Source organism: Oryctolagus cuniculus, chromosome 5, assembly GCF_964237555.1.
Source record: "Oryctolagus cuniculus chromosome 5, mOryCun1.1, whole genome shotgun sequence".
NCBI lineage: Eukaryota > Metazoa > Chordata > Mammalia > Lagomorpha > Leporidae > Oryctolagus > Oryctolagus cuniculus.
The window spans coordinates 93,571,895-93,595,149 of record NC_091436.1 but is presented as its reverse complement, the minus strand read 5'-3'; the positions used below and the strand labels follow the sequence as shown (position 1 = coordinate 93,595,149).

The window sequence follows — 23,255 nt, the reverse complement described above, 5'->3', positions numbered from 1 at the left end:
GTTAATGTTTCTGGTTTTTTTTTTTTTTTTTTTTTTTGCTGTATTTATATATGATGCATCACTCAGTCTTACGACTGGTGATTTCTTCTTTTTCTTTTTAAATCATTAGTTCATCTTCAGTAGGGACTATTGTTTTTGTTTTTCCATGAAGGCTTTCTTTTTTTTTTTTTTTTAATTTTTTTGACAGGCAGAGTGGACAGTGAGAGAGAGAGAGACAGAGAGAAAGGTCTTCCTTTGCCATTGGTTCACCCTCCAATGGCCACCACGGCCAGCGCGCTGCAGCCAGCGCACCACGCCGATCTGATGGCAGGAGCAAGGCACCCATCCTGGTCTCCCATGGGGTGCAGGGCCCAAGTACTTGGGCCATCCTCCACTGCACTCCCTGGCCACAGCAGAGAGCTGGCCTGGAAGAGGGGCAACCGGGACAGAATCCGACGCCCCGACTGGGACTAGAACCCGGTGTGCCGGCGCTGCAAGGTGGAGGATTAGCCTAGTGAGCCGCGGCGCCGGCCTCCATGAAGGCTTTCTATACATAAAAATACCTTAGAGACTGAGAGAGACATTCTTCCATGTAGAAGGAATTACTCTATTCTTTTTTTCAATTCCAGGTGCACACTTTAACAATCCTAGATTTAGGGCAGGGTCTCAGTTCCAAATTCCTTCCTCACTATGGCTCAATGTCTCACCTATCTTTGCATACTGTTAATACTTATGCCTCTAGAAACTAAACAGTGATTTCTTTTTTAATCTCTGATTTTCTGGGAAAAACCCAGAATACAAACAATCGGTAAACTATAGTCAAGTATGTAAGAAAGGGAAATCCATAAGTTCCAAAAACAAAGAACTGAAAACTAGAGCACCGTAACATTAGCTCAGTTCTTGGAGGGTGTTTTTTGGTGAGTGAGGTTCAAATTAATTCCATTCATCAAATTGCTGGAATTAAAGATCTCTCTTTCACATTTTAAAACTCCTTGTTTCTGGTTTTTTAAGTAACAAAAAAGGTCATTTTATGATTGATGAAATTTCTACATTTCCATCACTGTTAGAATGCATAGATAAAATATAGAAAATTAAGTTCAATGATACCACATCTAGTTCACTGTCTTACAAAAGTCTTCCTTGTTAATTGGAACCACAAATGCTATATAGACTATACAACCTTTAATAATTTATTAAAAGAGTAAAAAAATCAATCAAAATAAATACTTGGATCATGTTTACTCAATTCCTTTTAACATGTATTCCATAAATATCATACACTGACACAGCCTACATATCTATGATAATGCCACTTTACATTGGTTTATATTGCCTTACCATTTAGAACTGTTTTAATTAATGTGTACTCATCTCTTCTCCATAACCTTGTAAAAAGTAGGAATTATTATTCTTGTCTCTTAGATAACTGCTATAATAAATATATGGAATTAGTGTGAGGAAGAAAAGAAGTATTTTTAAAAAACGCAGATGGGAATGGATCAGCGCGGTGCGCCAGCCGCAGCGCGCTGGCTGCGGCGGCCATTGGAGGGTGAACCAACGGCAAAGGAAGACCTTTCTCTCTGTCTGTCTCTCTCTCACTGTCCACTCTGCCTGTCAAAAAAATAAAATAAAATAAAATAAAATAAAATAAAATAAAATAAAATAAAATAAAATAAAATAAAATAAAAAACAAAAAACAAAACAAAACAAAAAAACGCTGAAGGAAACTAAGTCACTTGCTCAAAGTTATGTATCTAATAAAAGCACACTTAGGACCATAACCCAATTCTTTGGAGACTTACATTTTACTACATTATTCAACTTAAATGCTCCGTATTATCAAGTAGATGATGATAACATGTATGATATAATGAAGAAAAAAAATTGTCAACTGCCATGCATAACGTATAGCAAACTGACAGGTTAAAAAAATTATTTTTAAGAACACTTACTGGATATTCAAGGAGATCTACTGGCTGTCGGAAAGGCTCTGAATCTTCACATTGAAATATAAGATTTAATAATTCTTGACATTGTTTCTTCCATGCTTGAATATCATAAGATTGAGCTCTATTACGCAATCTTCTTCTAGGCTGATGCTCCTAAAATAGAATGTTCATCGATATTACCAAAAAGTACTGATACAATAAAAAATGTATTTTAATGCAGCCTTTGATAATTAACTACTGGGTGGATATCTCTTATCCAAATACTTCATACCAGAGCATTTTTATTTCAGAAAACCTGTACTAACATTATCAGTTGAGCAACCCTAATCCAAAAATTCAGAATCTAAAACATTCTGAAGTCCAAAATTTTGGGGTGTCAGACTGGTGCACAGTTTCAGATTTTGGAGTATTTTGGATTGTGGTTTAGGGATTTTCATCTTGTAATATCATTCAGCTAGTTCTCAAAAACATGCCTTTTGTGATTTAATCTGATTTGGAAGTAATACTTAATATGTCTAATAGTTTTTAAAAAAAACTAATATTTTATATAAAATATTTCTGCTAAAAGAATAATATATTACCTTCCTTTTTCGGGTAGAAGTTCCTGGTACATCAGCATCTTTCTCTTCTTCCTTTGAGGCAAGAATTTATCAGGTTCATAAAATACTCTAGGTTTCATTATGCTCTGTAGTTGTTTAATTACCAATAATTTCCTTTATTTTTTTAATTTAATTTTTTTATTTTTTAAACTTTTATTTAATAAATATAAATTTCGAAAGTACAACTTGTGGATTTATACTTTTAAAATACTGCAATATATATGCAGCATATTATGGACTCATTACAAAGTCTTCTCCCCATTTTAAAAAAATAATGACAATAACAAAATAACGGCTTTTTTTCTGAAAAACTTCACTGTGTAAATTTCTTTTTATATAAAAATACCAATGTAGTGATTGTAATGAAATATCACAAACCTCAGAGTCAGATAAGACTTTTTTCTTCATTGAATTATAAAGTGGAATCATGTTATAACAAGTCTGATCCCTAAATGACAAGAAGAATAGGTTAATATATAACATTAGAGCCATGAACATTTTTCCCATAAAATCTATTCCTAAAGCCAAATTCTAAAATAGAAGTTGAAGCTGCAGGCCATCTCCATTGGTTGGCTCTAGTCACACACATTTACTCTACCTCTTCTGTTCTAGTCTATTTAGAGCCTCTGCTCTGGCCTGACTACTTCACTACAGTAAAATCAATTCTCACTTCTCAGTCTTGTTCAAACAACTGCTGTGCCTGGGATGTCTTCTTCCATTCATCAGTCTTCAGAGTAAAGCTAATATACCTCCCATCTGCCAATGCCTTCTTTCTTTCATTCTTAAGTGTAGGTATTCCCTAAAATCTTGTCCTAGTCATCTCTTAATGCTGTACCTTTTGTTCTGATAACCTTATTAATCTGCAATTATCTGTATAAATGAATTGCACATCCCTATTACATGTCCTGATACTTGAACATCCTACTATCGCCTGAAATTCCACATTTAAACCCAATTCACTCCCTACTATTCCTCCATTTTCTTTTTTATGTTAGAATATCATTCTTAGAATAATGAGGTCTTGATTTTTCACTTCCATGGTTTGTTTGCTCTTTTAAATGGTCAAGCCCTATGAATTCTATCCTCAAACATCTCTTGGTATCTGTTCCCTTCTCATTTTTATAAACTAAGCCCATATTACCTGAACTCTTACTTGGTCAACTTTGGCAGCAAAACTGCTACTTAAGTTTTTTGTCTCTCCTCTATCACTTAAAGACATTACAGACAAATGAGTGTTTCTGAGGTAAACTGTAAAACAAGTTAATTCATGTTAAAATACTTTCAACAGCCCAGTGATCCCAGAACTCATATTTAAGTCTAGTTTCTTAGATTGGCATTCAAAGCCATCTATGATCTGGTTCCAACTCACATTCACAGCATTATATTCCTGACTTCATTCATGTAACTCTCTATCTACTTTATCAAACTTAAATTACTATTTAAATTTCTGTTAATAATTTCTCAAGCCACTCCTTGTCCCTGAAATAATATTTCTTTCAATTAGCTTTTCCTAAATCTAGAAGTATCTGTGTTGTATAACATTTTCTTAATCTAGTTCTCTGAACTTCCAATCACCAAAGCTAGAAAACACCCTATGTCCATCTAAATTTTCAAACAATTCTCGTTACTTTCAATTTTCCTTACATTTCTTTCATATTTATCTATCTTGTAAAATTATACTACTAAGGGAAAAATACTATTATTTCTATCTCCAAGTATCTACCATATCATTTTACTTTACATGGCAAATAATTTAACAAAATTTCAAGGCATACTTTACATCTTAAAAATTGGTGTCAGATATGATTTTTAATAAATGATATATTTTTTAAAAAGATTTATTTATTTTGAAAGAGAAGAGGAAGAGACAAAGAGAGAAAGAGAGATCTTCCATTCACTGATTCGGATGGCTGCAACATCTGAACAGAGATGTTCAGACAGAGATAGGACAGGTTGAAGTCAGGAACCAGGAGCTTCATCTTCATCCAAGTCTCCCAAACGGACAGCAGGGCCCAATATTTGGACCATCTTCAATTTTATTCCCCGGGCCATTAGCAGAGAGCTGGATTGGAATTGGTGCAGTCAGGACATAAACCAGCACCCATATGAGACGCTGACATTGTAGGCCTCAGCTTTACACACTACACCACAAGGCCAGCCCAGTGACATAAATTTTGTAAATGCCAGGGAGGAATTACCTTTTATAAATATATAATATGCTTTACATATTAATTTATATTTCAAAAGCATTTCAAGGTAAATATCTCAAAGAATATTTCTACTTCCATGGATTATATCAAAAGTTAAAATATTTTTCATCTAAATTAGTTTCACAGAAATATGAACAGTACTATATATATTACTGGACTACTGGTTCAACAGAACAGACTTCAGGAGTAGCTAAGGCTTGATTACTAATTTCATTTAAGTAAAAGTATAGCAAAAAAATAGCCCCAAAACCATTTGAAAAACTGAAGATTTCTGGGGCTAACACTGTGGCTCAGCTGGCTAAAACCATGGCAGGCAGTGCCAGCATCCCATGAGTGGCAGCTGGAGTCCCAGCTACTCCACTTTTGATCCAGCTCCCTGTTAATGTGCCTGGGAAAGCAGCAGAGGATGGCCCAAGTCCTTGGGCCCCAGCACCCACGTGGGAGATCCAGAGGAAGTCTGTGGTTCCTGGATTCAGCCTGGACCAGCCCTAGTCATTGTAGCCATTTGGGGAGTGAACCAGCAGATGGAAGCTCTCTGCCTCTTGAATAAATGAATAAATGTTTTTAAAAAATAAAATAAAAATAAAAAACCCTGAATATTTTTCAGAGAATAAGGTAGAAGAAGGGCAAAAAGTTTACCTTACTAATTTTATTTGATGTTTCCTTATACTAAAATTACCTGTATTTTTTAGCAAAAAAACAAAACAGTACTCCAGGAAAGAAAACCCTAAGATTATGATTAGCAATGAGAATGAAACTGGATTTGCAGTTTATTTATTTAAAGATTTATTTGTTTGCTTGAGAGGTAGAGTTATAGATAGAGAAAGGGAGATACAGAGAAAAGTCTTCCATCCACTGGTTCACTCCCCAAATGGCTGCAATGGCTAGAACTGGGCAAAACCGAAGCCAGGAGCCAGGAGCTTCTTACGGTCTCCTACACAGTTGTAGCAGCCCAAGCACTTGGGTCATCTACTGCTTTCCCAGGCCATAGCAGAGAGCTGGATTGGAAGAGGAGCAGCTGGGACAGAAACTGGCATCCATATGGGATGCCAGTGCCACAGGCAGAGCCTTAGCCCACTATGCCACAGCGCCAGCCCCTGGAGATGGGTTTTAAAAAGCAGACAAAGCCGGCGCCGCAGCTCAATAGGCTAATCCTCCGCCTGCGGCGCTGGCACACCGGGTTCTAGTCCCGGTCGGGGTGCCGGATTCTCTCCCGGTTGCCCCTCTTCCAGGCCAGCTCTCCGCTATGGCCAGGGAATGCAGTGGAGGATGGCCCAAGTGCTTGGGCCCTGCACCCCATGGGAGACCAGGAGAAGCACCTGGCTCCTGCCTTCGGATGAGCGCGGTGCACCGGCCACAGCGCGCCGGCCGCGGCGGCCATTGGAGGGTGAACCAATGGCAAAGGAAGACCTTTCTCTCTCTCTCTCTCTCTCTCTGTCCATTCTGCCTGTCAAAAAAAAAAAAGGGGGGGGGGCAGACAAAAAGCCTAACTAATGCCCTTTATGTAAAAATGAAAGGTGATAACAGCTGAGAAAACTTTTAAAAACCAGCTATCGCCTCTTAACCCTCTTAACCAGAAAAAAATTATCCAATATGAATAATAACATTAATATGAAATTAGAGCTGTCTTTTGCACAAAATAAATGATTTATTTTTCTGGCTTCAATTTGGAAGGTTCATTTCATTCTATGTATACCTAAAATCAGAAAATTAAATTAGGTGGTAACATGCTTCTGCCTTAAATTATCATTCCTGCTACTGGATCAATAATTAAGAGGTAAACGAATTTTGAGGAAGCATCTTGAAAGTTCTATTTCAGTTTACAAATTTGAAAGCAATACAGCATTACATGAAAAGGTCTCAGGGCTGGCATGGTGTAGTGCGTTAAGCTACCATCTGCAACACTAGCATCTCATATGTGCCTCAATCCCAGATGCTCCATTTCCATTCCAGCTCCCTGCTAATGGGCCCAGGAAAGCAGGAAGATGGCCCAAGTGCTTAGGATCCTGTCACCTACATAAGACACCTGGTTTCTGGCTCTTGGCTTTGGCCTGGACAGCCCTGGCAGTGGCACTCCTTTTGGAAGTGAACAAGAGGATGGAAGACCTCTCTCTACCATAACTCTTTAACTGTGCCTTTCAAATAAACAAGAAAATTTCTAAAAAAGAGGATGAAACGGTCCCAAATCAAATGGCAGATACTTACTGTGCACAAGTAAATCTCTAAAACCCTTAGTTTCCTCAACTGGAAATTCCAGATAATGATCCCTGCCGCCTATAATAATATTTGGCTACTATGAGTAAAATATTACATGTTTAATAAATCTTTACTATTATTATCCAATAGTTGGATAGAGGGCTCTAAGTTGTTTAACTGAAGAACACAACTGTACCACAATTTTTATGATTTTATTAGCCACTGAAATAACCAAATGCTTTTTATTTAGACAGTATATGGTTCTGATACTGTAAATAGTATGTGACATTTTGCATATAAAATGACTGCATTTTGTATTGACATTTGACACTTTAAACTTTTAATTTAAACCAGTACCATAAATTATTAGAGCCTTTATAAATAAGCATGGAAAACTCACTTTATAAAGTGTAGAAGAAGATCTGTCACAAATTTAGCAGATTTCACAATGGGGCTTCCAGGCTCATTAAACGTTCGTGTATTGTGCTCTATATATCGAACTTCCCACATTAGGGAAGAAACCCGCCTTTAAAAAAACAAAATACAGAAGTCTTAACCTTCTTCTATTTAGAAATGTGTATATAATTTAAAACCAATACATTCTGTCTTTTCAATTTTAGTATTAAATCAATTGCAAAACTCACATTTAACAATGCCATTTTCAAAAGAGCAAATACTATTTTGTATTGGGGAAAGAGAGGAGCAATAATAACTAAATAAAAACAAACAATTTTAATCATTTATCTTAAAGTAATCAAGTGATAAAACTAAAAGGTGATTCACAGCCTCGCATCTTAGAAACAAAAGTATAAAAACACAGTGAGTTTGCTGGATTACTAAGAAACACAAATAAATGACAATTATTTTCAGATAAACACTTCACTGACAATGCTAAAATAAATTCTAGTGTTTTATATTTTTCAAAGTAAAGAAAAATCCAAAGATTACCACTAAGAATATCATCAATATCTGGCCTAATTTAATAAAAAAAAGACTTGGAAAATCTGATTTGCAAACAGTAATATAATTGTAGTGAATAAACAAATATATATAATTGTGGATACAGAAGTATGCACAAAAACTTCTGTACATTTGAAACAGATTCCTCATTCTACTATCAGAGTCACAGACATCTTCAGTGCACCACTGAGAAAACTGTGTGGAAATAAAATCTACTAGAAGGACAAACTGAAGTAACAGTTTAATAAGAGACTGAGCTAGAAGTATCAGAGAAGAAAAACACAAACTGTAAGAAGTCAAACTACTGAATAAAAGAGGAAGCAAAAAAGTTTTAAATAGTGAAATAGTACATGAAGGCATCGTTATACAAGAATAGAACTCAGGTTTGTAATTCTATGATTAGGCTGGAACACAGGCAATTTCTAATTTATATTCATCCATATAAAAGTTCATGGAAAGGGGGCCTAGAAGCTAAGTTGATTTTGGTGTAAAAAATTTTGAAATCCATGTATAGCTCTTTCATAATATGCATTTCCCATGAACTTTTTAAAGATCTTTAACATAAATACTATGTTCCATCTTTTCACTCTTGAGCAGCACATCAATTATTAATTGGGGCAAATTAGAACTCAGGATGGTACTGAGTCAGTGGCAGCAAACTTGAATAAAACCACTTTGTAGCACCACCTACTGCTCAAGTTCAGAAGCATGTATAGGCTCAGACAAAGTAAGTGGACTCCTTAAAATTTCTGGAAGAACAGCCCCCCCCCCCCCCAAAAAAAAAGCTAGATTACAAAGACTGGAAAAAATAACTAATCCTTCAATGTGCAAATTATATTATACAGTAAGTGTAAAAAAACTTCCATGGAACCAAGACCTTACCTTACCCTAATGAACAAAATAAAGTACAAAATCCAAACCATCTTGGATCTAACATTGTCAAATGCTGAGGTGAAGAATTTAAGACAACTGTTCTAAGGTGACTTGGAAACATAGTTTTGGGGAGAAAAACATGAATCAAGAGGAATGAAGAAAGCTAACAGGAAATTTGAGACAGTACATTACGTGCAAGTATTTGAGATACTATGGTTCAAGAGGGACTTGAGAATGCCAAAGTGAGTAGAAAAAATACTCAAAGTGAAGTAGGCAGGCAAACAGGTTAAAATCAATTAGGTTTGTGAGCTGGAAGGCCACGCCTTCACCATGTCCCTGTGTGACCTCATCCCCCTACCTGGCCACACCTGGGTGCCCACCAGCTTATCAGGTTAATTAACCACTCCCCTTTGGAAGTGGGTTAAAAGCCTGGGATGCACTATATCCTCCTGCTCTTCTTTTCCCTGGCTTCTTGCCAGGAGGGGGCTTGCCCTAGGTTTCCTGGCCTAGATGCTCTTCCACGTGGCTGGTTCCTAGTGCTCAGTATGAACCCAGATTTACCTCTCTCTATTAAATAAAGCTCTCACTCTCCTATGCATCTTTCTCACTAAATAAAAGCCTAAAACGTACCATGCTGCCTCATTTATTTATGCCGGTATTTAGAATTCTTCTCTAAATATTAGGCAAGAACCCTTTCGGGCTTATTAATATTGGGGATTTATTAATAAACATATGGTGATATCATATGGTACTCCAAATTCCAGTAGCGTATGTGGCACCCCAAATGGCACTTCTGGGGAACTTCAAAGGGCCACATTTTCATATAAATTTTAGGGGGATTGATATCAAAAGGGAAAAATAACAAGAAACTTCCCAAATCAAAAGAAAGATACAACTATCCAGGTACAGGAAGGTAAGAAATCACCAATAAAGTCTACAGCAAGACATTTTGTAATCAAGTTCTTAAAAGAATAAAGTGCAGCTTCTCAAAACTGCAAGACAAAAGAAGCAAACACATGTAAAAGGGGTCCCAAATTGCCTTTCTGCAGACTTCTCAGCAGAAATCTTACAAGCCAGGAAGGACTGAGATGGAACTTTTATAACACTGAAGGAAAAAACTGCCAGCCAAGAATACTGCACACATTTAAGCAGTCCCTCAGATAAGGAGACAGAAAGACATTCCTATATAAACAAAAGTTGAGAGAATTTACCATTACTATATCTGGCTTATGAGAAACGCTAAAAGGAGTTCTTTAAATTGAAAAAAAGAGAAACTGGCAAGCAAAAACAAAAAAACAGCAGGTAGAAAATTCACTAGTAAGAGTATCTATGCAAATTCAGAATGCTTATAGTAAACATGGTGTGGAAACCATTCATATCTTTAGTATGAAGACTAAAAAGCCAAATAATTTTAAATGATAATGAATGTATTAATATGTTAAGAGACAGGCAAATAAAGATGTGATAATTCAGAACTGGAAGAGAAACAGTAAAAATGCAGAGTTCTTTAACAGTATTTTTTCTTTGTTTCTCTTTCTTTTATAAGCCTCATAGTAACCACAAAGCAAGAATATTTAACAGACTTATCAAAAAATAATAAGGTATCAAAACACCTTACTAGAAGTTCATTTAACTGTAACAGAAGATTGAAAGAGGAGAAAAAGAAAAAAAAAAACACACTAAAACCAGACAAGTATCAAAATGGCAGTATTAAGTCCTTAGCTATTAATAATTACCCTAAATGTAAATGAATTAAATTCTCCAATTAAAAGAGTTACCAAGTGAATTAAAAAAAACAAGACACAGGCCGGCGCCGTGGCTCAATAGGCTAATCCTCCACCTTGCGGCGCCGGCACACCGGGTTCTAGTCCCGGTTGGGGCGCCGGATTCTGTCCCGGTTGCCCCTCTTCCAGGCCAGCTCTCTGCTATGGCCAGGGAGTGCAGTGGAGGATGGCCCAGGTGCTTGGGCCCTGCACCCCATGGGAGACCAGGAAAAGCACCTGGCTCCTGGCTCCTGCCATCGGATCAGCGCGGTGCGCCGGCTGCAGCGGCGGCCATTGGAGGGTGAACCAACGGCAAAGGAAGACCTTTCTCTCTGTCTCTCTCTCACTGTCCACTCTGCCTGTCAAAAAAAAAAAAAAAAAAAAAACAAGACACAAAGAGCATTTAGCCTAGCAGTTAAGACATCACAAAAGATGTCTATAGACCATCAGGACATTCTATTAGGTACCTGAGGTTCTAGATCAGATTATAGCCCCTGACTCCAGCTTTCTCCTAATACAGACACTAGGAAGGGAGGCATCATGCCAGCTCAAGGGAGTGAGTTCCTGAATTGAGTTTCAGGCACTTGGCTCTGGCCAGGCACAAAGTTAGCCATCACAGACATCTGGGAAGTAAACCAGTAGATGGGGCCTCTCTGTCAACTGTCTCTCCCTCTGCCATGCAAATAAATACATTAGAAAAACAAAAACAAAACAAGACAATGCAAACATATAGTTACTGTTAACAAAAAATTCACTTTACCTTTACAGACAGGGTGAAAGTGAAGGATGGAATAAGGAGTAATCATATTGGTATGAGATAAAATAGGCCACATCAAAAGCAGAAAAGGAGACAAGGCAGGTAAACAAAGGCCACTACACAATGATAAAGGGTTCAATTCAACAATAGGAAATAACTATTATAAATAGATATGCACCCAATACTGAAGTACCAAAATTACAAAACAAATGTTAATAGATCCAAAGAGAGAGAGACAGAGTCCAATACAATAATAGTAGAAGACTTTTATACCCCTCTTTCTGAAATGGGAAGATCATTCAGACAGGATGAAATAGCAGAGCTAAAATATACCTTATATCAATTGGACTTAATAGACATCTACAGCACATTCTATCTGATATCTACAGAATGAACATTTTTCTCAATTGCACACATGGAACATTCTCAAGGATAAATCATTTGGTTAGTGACAAAGTAAGTTTCAATAAGTTAAAAAAAAAAAAAAAAGGCAATCATGCTAAGTCTCTCTCCTGACCACAATACAACATATGGGATGTAAAAAAAAAAAAAAAAAAAAGAGCAGTACTAAGAGGGAAGTTTATGGGAATCAATCATTCTATACATCAAAAAAGCAGAAAATCTTAAATAAATAATTCATTGCTATAAATCAAGAACTAGAAAAACAGGAATACATCAAGCCCAAAATGAGTATAAGGAAAAGAAATAATACTCAGAGCACAAATGACATGAAACTAAAGAATAGCAAAAGAAAAAAAATGGAGATTCTTTGAAAACAATTGACAAACTTACTTAGATTAATAGAAGATTCAAATACATAAAATCAGATATAAAAAGGAAAACACTATGACACAAGAGAAACAAAGAGGGTTGTCAGAGATTACTATGAATTTTTATATGGCAACAAATTTGATAACCTAGAATAAATGGATGAATTTCTGGATACACACACCCTACCAAGATCAAACTATAAACACACAGAACTCCTAAACAGACCAATAACACCAAGACTGAATCATTAGAATCAAGGGAAAATTCCAGGCCAGATGATTTTACTGCTGAGTTCTATCAAATATTTGAAGAAGAATAATGCTTATTCTGAAACCACTTAAAAAACTAGGAGAGAATTCTTTCAAATTCATTTTATAAGACCAGTCTTAAGTTGATGCCAAAATCCTAGCAAACCGAACCCAACAACATGTTAAAAATATTATTAACCAGGATCCAGTCAACCCAGGGTTACACAGATAGGTCAACATATGCAAACCAAGAAATATAATACACCACATCAGCAGAGTGATGGACACACATTATATAGTCATCTCAACAGACATACAAAAGGAATTAGATAAAATCCAATATCCTTTTCTAATAAAAATGGAACAAATTGGACATGTACTTCAACAAAATAAAGGAGACATATAACAAGCCAATAGCTAACTTCAAACTAAACAGAGAAAAGCGGAAAACTTTCTAAGATTCGCAACAAGGCAAGGATGCCTACTTTCACTACTTTTATTCAACATAGTACTGGAAATTCAAGCCAGAGAAATTAGAAAAGATAAAGATATAAGCGTATCCAAATTAGAAAGAAGGAACTCAAACTGTCACTGCTTGCAGGTGACATATCTTATATACAGAAAATTGTTAGAATAAATGAATCCACAGAAGTTGCAGGATATAACATCAATATACAAAAATCAGTAGTGTTCTTACACAAATGAAACATTTGATAAAGCAATCAAGAAAGCAATCTTATTCCCATTAGATAGGAATTAATCAATCTAACCAAAGAGATAAATGAAATCTACAATGAAAATTATAAAACACTGATGAAAAACTGAAGAGAACACAAAGAAATGTAAACAACCCATATTTATGTATGGAAGAATCAACATCAGTAGAATGCCCACACGACCTAAAGTGACTTACAGATTCAGTGCAATCCCTATTAAAATACTAGTGATAGGGACAGTGATGTGCATTTAACCTAGTGGATTAATGTATTAGTTGGGATGCATACACCCCATATCAGAGTGCCCGGGTTCAAATCCTGGCTTTGCTCTCAGTTCTAGCCTCCTGTTAATGGGGACCCTGGAAGGCAGTAACTGACAGTCAAACAGTAGGAGCCCTACTCAAAAAGTAGGAAACTTAGATTGCATTCTTAACTGCTAGCTTTGGCCTAGCTCAGCCCCAGCTGTTTTGACAATTTGGCAAGTGAAGCAAAACAAGGGAGCTTTCTGTCACATGTCTCTCAAATAAACAAACACAAATTAAAAAAACATCAGTGACAGTTTTTACAAAACTAGAAAAAACACCACTAACACTTATGTGTCAACATAAATGACTCCAAATAACCAAAGCAATCCTGGGCCAAAAGAACAAAGCAGGAGGTATTATACTACTTGACTTCAAAATATATTACAAAGCAACAGTAATTTAAAAGCATGATGCTGTCATCAAAACAGATCCATATAGCAATGGAACAGAATAGAGATACTAGAATTAAACCCTCAACTGATCTTTGACAAATATGCTGATAACCTGGAAAAAGGACACCATCTGCAATAAATGGTATTGGAAAAATTGGATACCCACATGCAGAAAAATCTAACTAAACATGCTATATCTACCAGATGCAAAAATTAACTCAAAATGGATTAAAGGCCTAGCTACAGCATGTGAAACATGAAACTTCTAGAAGAAAAAGGGCATATGCTTTAGGACACTGGGATGGAAGCAGACCCCAAAAGCATAGGAAACAAAGCAAAAATGAACAAGTGAGTCTTCACAGGCAATAAAGCAACCAACAGAATAGGAGACAACCTATAGAACTAGAGCACATGTTTAAACTATATATCTGATAAAAGATTACTAACCAGAAAAGTAAGGAACTCCATAGAAAAAAAGCAAAATAACAATTTAAAAAATGGGCAGTAGGTTTAAACAAACATTTCTCAAAAAAAGACATACAAATTAAAATCAAAAAAAGGTGTCACCACCTCATTCCAGCTAGATCGATTTATCAAAAAGACAAACAATAAATGCTGGCAAAAATATGCAGAAAAGGAAATCTTTGATCACTGCTGGAGTGAATAAAAACTGGTATAGCCATTGTGACAACAGTGGAGACGTGCCTCAAAAAACTACAAATATAACTATCACATGATCCAGCAATCTCACTTGTGGGTACACATCCAAAGGAAATGAAATCACAATGTTGAAGAAAAATCTGCACTTTCATGTTTATTGAAGCATTATTCATAACAGCTAGGAAATGAAAACAACTCACTAGTCCATCAACTGTATTAATGTATTTAAAAATCTGGTATATACACACAATGGAGTACTATTCAGCCTTAAAAGGGGTGAAATTGTCATTTTCGACAAAATGGATGGAAATGGAGGTCACTGTGTTAACTGAAATAAACCAAGTACAGAAGGACAAGTACTGCAACAGCACTTATATGTGGAATATTAAAAAAATTGATCTCATAGACGTTAAGAGTATAATGGTGCCTACCAGAGACCACGAAGAGAGGGATGGGTAAAGGTTAATTAACAGGTGTTAAGTGATAGTCAGGTAACAATAGGAAGTTCTGATATTCTCTGTGACTAAAAATAATGCTAATATTTACATATTTTGCTATTAAAAAATACCAACTGAAAGATAGGATTTCGGATGTTTGTACCAAAATATTAAATGTTTGGGGACACAGATGTTTAAACAATTTGGACATTATACAATCTCCTACCATAAATATTTTTTATGTGTCAGTTAAAAACAAACAAAAACCCAAAATGTCTTGAATAATCAGTCTCAGAAAGCTTCCTTCTAAGGTTGCTGAACATATCAAGTGCTAGGAGGGTGTCATGAAAGCTAGCTTAGTGCCTGTACCTAAAACCCGGGCCCAAGAATCTCTTCCATCTGGCTATCTCTGAGTTATAACTTTTACTATAAACCAATAATAGTGAGAAAAGCAGAAAATACAATGTTGGCTTGCTAAGCAAAAAATATTTAAGAAAAATCAAAACTACAAATAAATTTCATTATGTAAGCTCTATATAAAGTTTTAAAATTATTTTTTGACCATTTTAGGAAATAAACCTACAAAGACTAAGAATGCATTGTTATTGAAATTTTTAACTGAGATGCAAATAAACTGAAATTTCTCCTAGGGGCCAGTGCTATGGTGCAGCGGATTAAAGCCCTGGCCTGAAGCACCGGCATCCCATATGGGCAGTGGTTCTTGTCCTGGCTGCTCCTCTTCCAATCCAGCTCTCTGCTATGGCCTAGCATAGCAGTACAAAATGGCCCAAGTGCTTGGACCCCTGCACCCACATGGGAGACCAGAAGAAGCTCCTGGCTCCTGGCTTCGGATTGGTGCAGCTCCGGCCGCTGTGGCCATCTGGGGAGTGAACCAGCAGATGAAAGACCTCTCTCTCTGTGTAACTCTTTCAAATAAATAAAAGAAATCTTTTTTAAAAAAAAAAAAGAAATTTCATCTAGTCTTTAACTGTAACTCTATTTCACACTAAACTACACGTATAAAAATTCATCTGCATCTTTTCCAACTTCATCTTTCATAATTATTCATAGGCTAAATACAAGTAAAATGAACACAACTTTTATATTAAGAAAAATCCATGAACAAATAAGTACTTTTATGTTATCTAGGAGAATTTAAATATTTTGGCTTGCTTTATAAAACATAATGTGAAGACAATGAGCATCAAATCATATCAGCGCCTAGGAAAACAACTATCCAGGAATCATTTCCACGTGTGATCTATGACTAACAATAAAGGCATTACTGGGATCTCGTGAGAAATGCAGAATCTCAGTGCTATTTCCAAACCATATGAACAGCTTCTACAATTTCCCAAAATTCATGAGTGTATCAGTGAATATCTAAAACTGAGACAACGATGCTATAAAGCAATAAATGGGTGAAAGGATCATTATAGCTTTACTTTGGTAGTAACTACATCAAATGGTTCTAACCTGTAAAATCTGTTTTCCAGTCTTTGTTTAATTGTACTTAGATCCGTTGGATATGCCACTACTGTGCAATACATGGGATAGGCTTGCAGATCCACAGGGGCCACAAATGCTGAAGCAATATCTAAAATAAATAAATAAGTTTTAAAACGTATTTTTGTTGCTTAAAATTATTAAAGAATTCTGCCTGAATTAAAACTTCAGTCCTAATCCAAATAACCATTTGTAGGCCACTATAGTTCAGCTGACATAAGTTTCACTTTTATTGCGTCTATACTAGCATAGCAAAATTCTAGGGATATTTTTAATGCATAGACCCATCAGTATGAAGAAACGACTGGTAATATATATTAATTATGACTAGTAAAAACAAAACATATGTATTTCTGTAACTGATAGCTGGCCATCCCTAAATCTATATATTTTCATGTTTTTGACAAAGCCACTCTACCATTTATGTTGTAATATACTGCATTTAAATACAAACTTTGATTTTATCAAAACTTATCACCTTATAAATCTTTACAATGTTATTCTGTGAAATATTAGGAAAACAGAGAAAACAAACCCAGAAGTATTTCACTCAAAATTACTAACTTAATAGCATATATTAAACTGGTAAAGTTTTTAAAAACCAGAACATAGTCAAAACAGCTATTTTTTTGCTCATTCACATATTAAACTACTTCATGTTTTAATAATGCCATAACTACTTAAAGTAGCCTTAGAAGTAGAAGAACTATGAAGTGTTGCCATTTTATAAAACACTTCCATTTTGAATATCATTCAATCTGAGTGTCCAGCTCTTCTTATTCATTTTAATGTCTTCCCAGACTCTTCGACGCTGATATGTTACAGACACAGTGGGTTGATATAAACCCATGAGTTTATATTTACTTAGAGAACCCAGAGTTCAGACAACCAAGTTTTATAGTCAGTATTTACTTTTTTTTTTTTTTTCAAATGAAGCAAAGTAGTTTATATACGTTCTTCTATCCCCTTAAAAAGATTCTTCTGTGTCTGTGTTCAGCTTTCAAGTCTTCTCCTCCAATTCACCTCATATCAGCTTGAATAGCAAAGGTTTTCAAAGTGGGTTGTGGAGGACCCAGATTTTTCAGATATTAAAAATTAAAAATCAAAAATCTAGAAGGCCCTCATTCTGAAATTCAGCTAGAATAACACCATTATAACAGTTTTGGATATTTAGATCTTATGTAAAATCTCATTCAAAAAAAAAGGTTCTAGTGAAAAATGCTCAAAAATCTATGATACTGTGATAAAACTCTCAAATAACAGTGCTTTTTGCAAGCTTTTCTATATCTACGCTATTATTAATATTTACCTAGTGTCATCAACTGGTTTATTCCTGTCACAATCCTTTCACATTCTTCATCCCTGGGATTGGTACCCCATTCTCCATCAAGAGGTTTATAGATTAATGATCTGCATTCGTTATCAGTTAAAGGAACACTGGTACCTAGTTCTTCAGGAAATACAGCTGACATGCAGAGACAGAAAAAGCAGGTTAATATTAATATTTAGGTTATCTTTAGAAAATAAAACTGATTATTGTCTTAAAATATAAAAATTTGGTAAATATTTTCATAAAGGACAGTATATTTCCAGGGTCAATAAAGTTTATTTTTTAAAAGATGCTAAGTATAAATTATCCTTTAAAAATACAGTAATCTAGATAATTATTTTCCAAAATTATATCTCAAAACACTTTATAATCAAGTTTTCAGGTGAAGCAGAAATCAATTCTATGAAATGATGCAAATTTCCAAGTTTCATGAGTTTTATAATTTAATTGCATTTTTACTTTGATAAAACACAAGGTGACTGTACTAAGACTTTCAAGTTTTTTTAATGCAGAAGAGAGAATAATACAGGTAATTCTAATACATTTTGCTCTTAAATGATGATGGTACACTTTCCTGTACTACTAAATTTTAACATTTTAAGTAAGATCAATAGAGATTTATTGGTAGCAATATAAAAATCTACAAATATGCCAAGTACTTTTCCCTTTAAACTAGACTTCATCAGAGAAATATTGGAAAATAGGCCATTGTTTGTTACCAATCAGAATTCTTCCTTCTTGCAAACCGTAACTAAACTTTATGGGCACATACATATGTGAATCAAACAAAATAAAAACCTCCTTACACACACATATATAAGGATACGTCAAAAGTTTATGGCAAATTGAATTAAAAGCTGTTTTGGGTATAAGAAATTTCTGAAAGCATTTATATTCAAAAAGTTCACAGAAAATGCTGGTACGAAAACAACTATACATAGATTTCAAAAACTTTTTGCGCCACATAAAATTTAATTACAATTGCCCATGAACTTTTTGAAGCACCTATGGGGAAACAAAATCAACTAGTGTTATAATTCATTTTTTTAAATAACCAAGGCATTACTACACCTATTAGCTTCATTTCTCATAGTCCAATATTGAGCTCCTAATAGTGCAATGTGACTTCTTTCAAACTCTAACATGGAAGAGAGACATAACCAAAACTTAAGTCATGTAACAATGTTACAAACTAACATATTGGGATTTTTATTTAAATTTTTATTTTTTTTTTGAAAGGGAGAGATATACAGCAAAAGACTAAGAGAGGAAGATTTTCCGGATGCTGGTTCACTCCCAAAATGCCCACAAAAACAGGGGCTGGGCCACACCAAAGCCAAGAGCCACTGAGAACTCAATCTAGTAGGCCTCCTTTCTGGGTGGCAGTGTCCCAAGTACTTGAGTTATCACCTGTTGCTTCCCATGGTACACAGCAGGAACCTGGAGTTGGGAGTACAGCCTGGACTTGAAACTTGGCAGTCTGATGTGAGATGTGGATGTCCCCACTGGTGTCTTAAATCAGAGTACCAAATGCCTACCCTATTTCTTATTTTTGAAAAGCTCTAAATTAGCAGGGACATGAGAAATGTATCAGTAGTACAGAATATTCAAAATGACAATTCCTGCAAAGACTAAAATTTTGACAAATATCAGCATGATCATTTTTCTAATTTCTAAAATTTACCAGGTTGTGTTTATTTTCTCCAATCGAATCTTTTCTTGCACTTTTTAGATTAACTACTGAATAATCTCATTGTAAATGATTATTTCTACTATGTTACAAATTAAATGTTTAATTTTTTTTTTTTTAAATCTTATTTTTTCTAAAATTTGAGAGAAAGAGACAGAGAAGAAACTTTCATCTGCTGGTTCACTCCATATATATCTGCAATGGCAAGGGCCAGGAAGCCAGGAGCTGGGAACTCAATCCAGGTGTTACACATGTATGGCAGGAACCCAGTGACTTGAGCCATCACTGCTGCTACATCCTAACTCCACTAACTTGGAGTTAGGAGCCAGAGTCAGATATTCAATATGGGCACTCTAATGTGGGATGCAAGTGTTTTCAAGTAATAAGCTAAAACACTAGCCCATAAATACCTTTATTTTTATCTGATAGTGAAAATAATATGCTGTGTTGTATATGTGCAGAATAAAAAAGTCCTCATAATCGTATCCTCTATAAATCATCGTGATTAGTAATCTAGAGTATTTTTTTTAAGGCATATACAATTGCGTGTTTTATTTCTTAAGAATTGAAACAAAAATGGTGTTGAGATAGAAAACTTTTCTCCAGACTTCAGCTGAAGATCTCTTCTAAGTATAAGGAAAATGTTACATTCATGCCTACAGCTAACTTGCAAATCCTGATTCTCAGGTCACGTGCAAGATGATGGCTCTTATTAATTCTAAGTACCTCTTCACGGACATCTGACATGTGTTAGGCTCTGTAATATGCACTTTACACATAAAATGTTAGCCCTCAAATCAGCCCAATAATTTCAAAGGCAGAGTCTTAAGAATCTGGGATTTTGAAACGTCATGGAATTTGTCAAGATCACACAGAAAATGTCACAGTCAAAATGTAACTATGTCACTCTAACTCAAAAGTCTGACCTTTCTTCACTATTATGTTACTTTCTAGAGTCTAACTATTCTGCTGGAGTTAAAAATTTCTTTGCCTCCCTAAATGCTCGCTTTTTAGGAATCAATAATTAACAAAACAGTTTCATATTTTATTATAATAAGTTAAATTCAATATTCCATTTTAGACTATCAATTCCAAGTGGGCAAAGATTAGGTTTATTTTGTTCATTGTAGAGGGCTTCTTCCCTTACTGCTGGAGAGTCAACAGCAGGTACACAATCAGTATTTCTGAAAACTTTCTATTTGATGCTTGCAACAACCCTATGCAGTATCAAGTTAGCAATCAGATTTCTTACTTAAGAAAGTAGCTCCAAAATCTAACATACACTTACCATTATTTGGTATCAGCTCCATATCCCAAGGACTCATTTTTTCTGTATCTCCATTGTCCCAGCTTTAAGGAAGAAAAATTTTTATATTAAAAAAAATCTAACTCTTGTAAAGCACTTTTTTATAAAAATCACATTAAAATAATTGTTCCAGTGTTGAAAATCAACGTCTTTACCCCTTTTATTAATAAGTGATGAAAAATTCAAAGCAAGTCTAACTGAACTGAAACCCAAGTAATTTCCTTACCAAACATTATAGCACTGAAATAAACTATCCGGGTACTCAGGCTGGAGAGGTTCCTGGCTTTCAATTGTTCCAAACCACCAGGCGTCATCTATGACTGATCTGAAACGGTCACCTGGAAAAGAACAAAGTCCTCTTACTAATCTGAAATGTATTGCTGTTATCGTTACTTGTTTCCCCTAAAGTATGCCTTTAAAATACTTAAGCTGCCTGTATTTCATAAGACAAAGTGACCTACCCATTCCAAACATAAGTAAAATCAATATTGTTGAGGGGGAAAGGCATTTAATAAACATACTTGAAGTGTGACTTAGTTCCCAATTCCAATTCCTAAATTTCATTAAGATATGAACATACTGTCTTAAGTATTCTTACCAAACTAGATTTTTTTTTTTTTACATGCTGGACAGGACATCTTTCACTGGTCCTGATTTCCCAATTGACCCTTGACATTTTTTTATCTTTTTTAAAAATTTTATTCAAGGTATGCAAGTTTCATGTATTTCATATATACAGATTTAGAAACATAGTGATACTTCCCACCCTACCATCCCTCCTGCCCACACTCCCACCCTACTTCCTCCTCCTTCTCCTTAATTTATACAAAGATCCACTTTCTATTTTCCCTGATCTGGGGTAACGAACAGAGTATCTAAAATGTAATGTATTGGAGTGAAATGGACATTTTGAGATTCGATGATTGTTTACAGCCCTTTTCTCAACCATTCAGGAATAGTGTGCCTTTTTCTTCATACTATTTGTCGATCTTTTAGTGTAGGCTTAACGTTAGGAGTAAAAAATAAACTGAAAATAGATCTCCGTAAAACAAACAAAAAAAAACTAGATTTTAAATTCATCATTAGGTTTGCGTCTAAACTTTCCATTTAAATAAAATATAGCTTAGCTAATTTCTGATGTAGTCTATCTTTACTTTCTTAAATTCTGCAGACAAGTTTCCCCAATCAATAATCAAAACTCCTGGCTGAAACAGAAACAACCCAAAAATTTCAACTTGCCTTCTTTCATCTCAATCACCCCATTATACTACACACATGCATTTACCCCCTTTCCTGTTTAAAAACAAAAATGAGTCTTCTGCGAAAGCATATTTTTGTGTCTACTTGATTAACCAACTCCATTCAGCTGTTGTGATATAACTTAAACTACTTTTTCCAAAGACACTGGTAAACTACAAATGTGCCATATGAAATCTGTAGTCATTCTCTTCCTTTGTGCAATACTTTGCCCTCCCATGGCTTCTACAATACTTAGTTTCCTTCCAGCAACCACAGGCTAGAGTTGGATTCAATAATGTATCTGTGTGACTTTGAATATGTAGGTATTTTTGAACTTCATTTTCTTCATCTATAAAATAGAAATGGTGACATCTGTATTATTGTAGTTTTTGAGTTAATGCCTTATTAGAATACTCTTCACATTTTTAACAGTTAAGAAAAAATGAATCATTTTATTAACTAATCTATATTCAACCCCATAAAGACAAAAGTATTAATATTCAAACCCATAAAGAAAAAAGTATTTATGATCTTTTTTAACCAAAAAGAATTTAAAATTTATAAAGACATATTGCATAAAATGACTAAAAATTTTAAAAATTAAAGATGGTAAAAAAGAAAATTAGTGATTGGAGTATGTAAACAGAATACAACTGCACATTGTTTAAATTTAGAGAGAAATTAAAACATTTTCAGTGGATATATATGTTTGTATCCAAGTGTTACGAAGGACACATGAGGGATCTGGTAGGCCACCACATGTGATGCCAGCATCCTGAATTATATAGTCCTGATTCAAGGCCCAGCTACTTTGATTCTGATGCAACTCACTTCTAATGTTCCTCCTGGGAAAGCAGAGGAAGACAGCCAACTACCTGGCCTCCTGCTACCACACAGGAGACTTGGATGGAGTTGCATGTTCCTGGCTTGAGCATCTCTGAAGTGAACCAGTGGACAAGAAGATACCTCTCTGTGTCTTTCCCTGTCACTTAGCCCTTGAAATAAATAAATGAATCTTTCAAAATAATAATTTATGAACTATTACTAGATTAGGAGTCTTTAATTGCTCCTCTGATGCAAACTGGCAACACTGCGCTTAGGGAGAAGCTACTATATAATTTAAGAAACAGCATTCTTGATATCACCTTAACTTTACAGTAAACATAAAGAACAGTATCAGAGACCTATTTCTTATGACCCTATAGAGATTGATGATATTATGTTAAGAAGAACTGTGTCATGTGTGCCTACTGGTAATCAACAATATGTGTAGAATAAATAGTAATGAAGAAGCAAAGACTAGGGGCCACCATTCAGAATAGGTTGAAAACACTTCAAAGGATAGGCTAAAGTAAAAATTATTACTAGC

At 35.1% G+C, this 23,255-nt stretch overlaps 1 protein-coding gene across 15 annotated transcripts in view; it reads right to left on the bottom strand.

Moving 5' to 3' along the window:
* Positions 1-23,255, bottom strand: part of PHIP (pleckstrin homology domain interacting protein) — a 164,093-nt gene that overhangs the window by 28,249 nt on the left and 112,589 nt on the right. For all 15 annotated transcript variants that reach the window (XR_011388640.1, XR_011388641.1, XR_007922917.2 and 12 more), the window contains 8 exons: positions 20,874-20,985; positions 20,630-20,691; positions 17,631-17,786; positions 16,292-16,412; positions 7,334-7,459; positions 2,906-2,975; positions 2,510-2,560; positions 1,932-2,081 (listed from right to left, as the gene is read on the bottom strand). Coding sequence is in view for 10 of the 15 variants with exons in the window: in XM_051854539.2 (XP_051710499.1) it covers positions 1,932-2,081; positions 2,510-2,560; positions 2,906-2,975; positions 7,334-7,459; positions 16,292-16,412; positions 17,631-17,786; positions 20,630-20,691; positions 20,874-20,985 (848 nt within the window). In the remaining 5 variants the exon portion in view is untranslated. The remainder of the gene's footprint in view (positions 1-1,931; positions 2,082-2,509; positions 2,561-2,905; positions 2,976-7,333; positions 7,460-16,291; positions 16,413-17,630; positions 17,787-20,629; positions 20,692-20,873; positions 20,986-23,255) is intronic.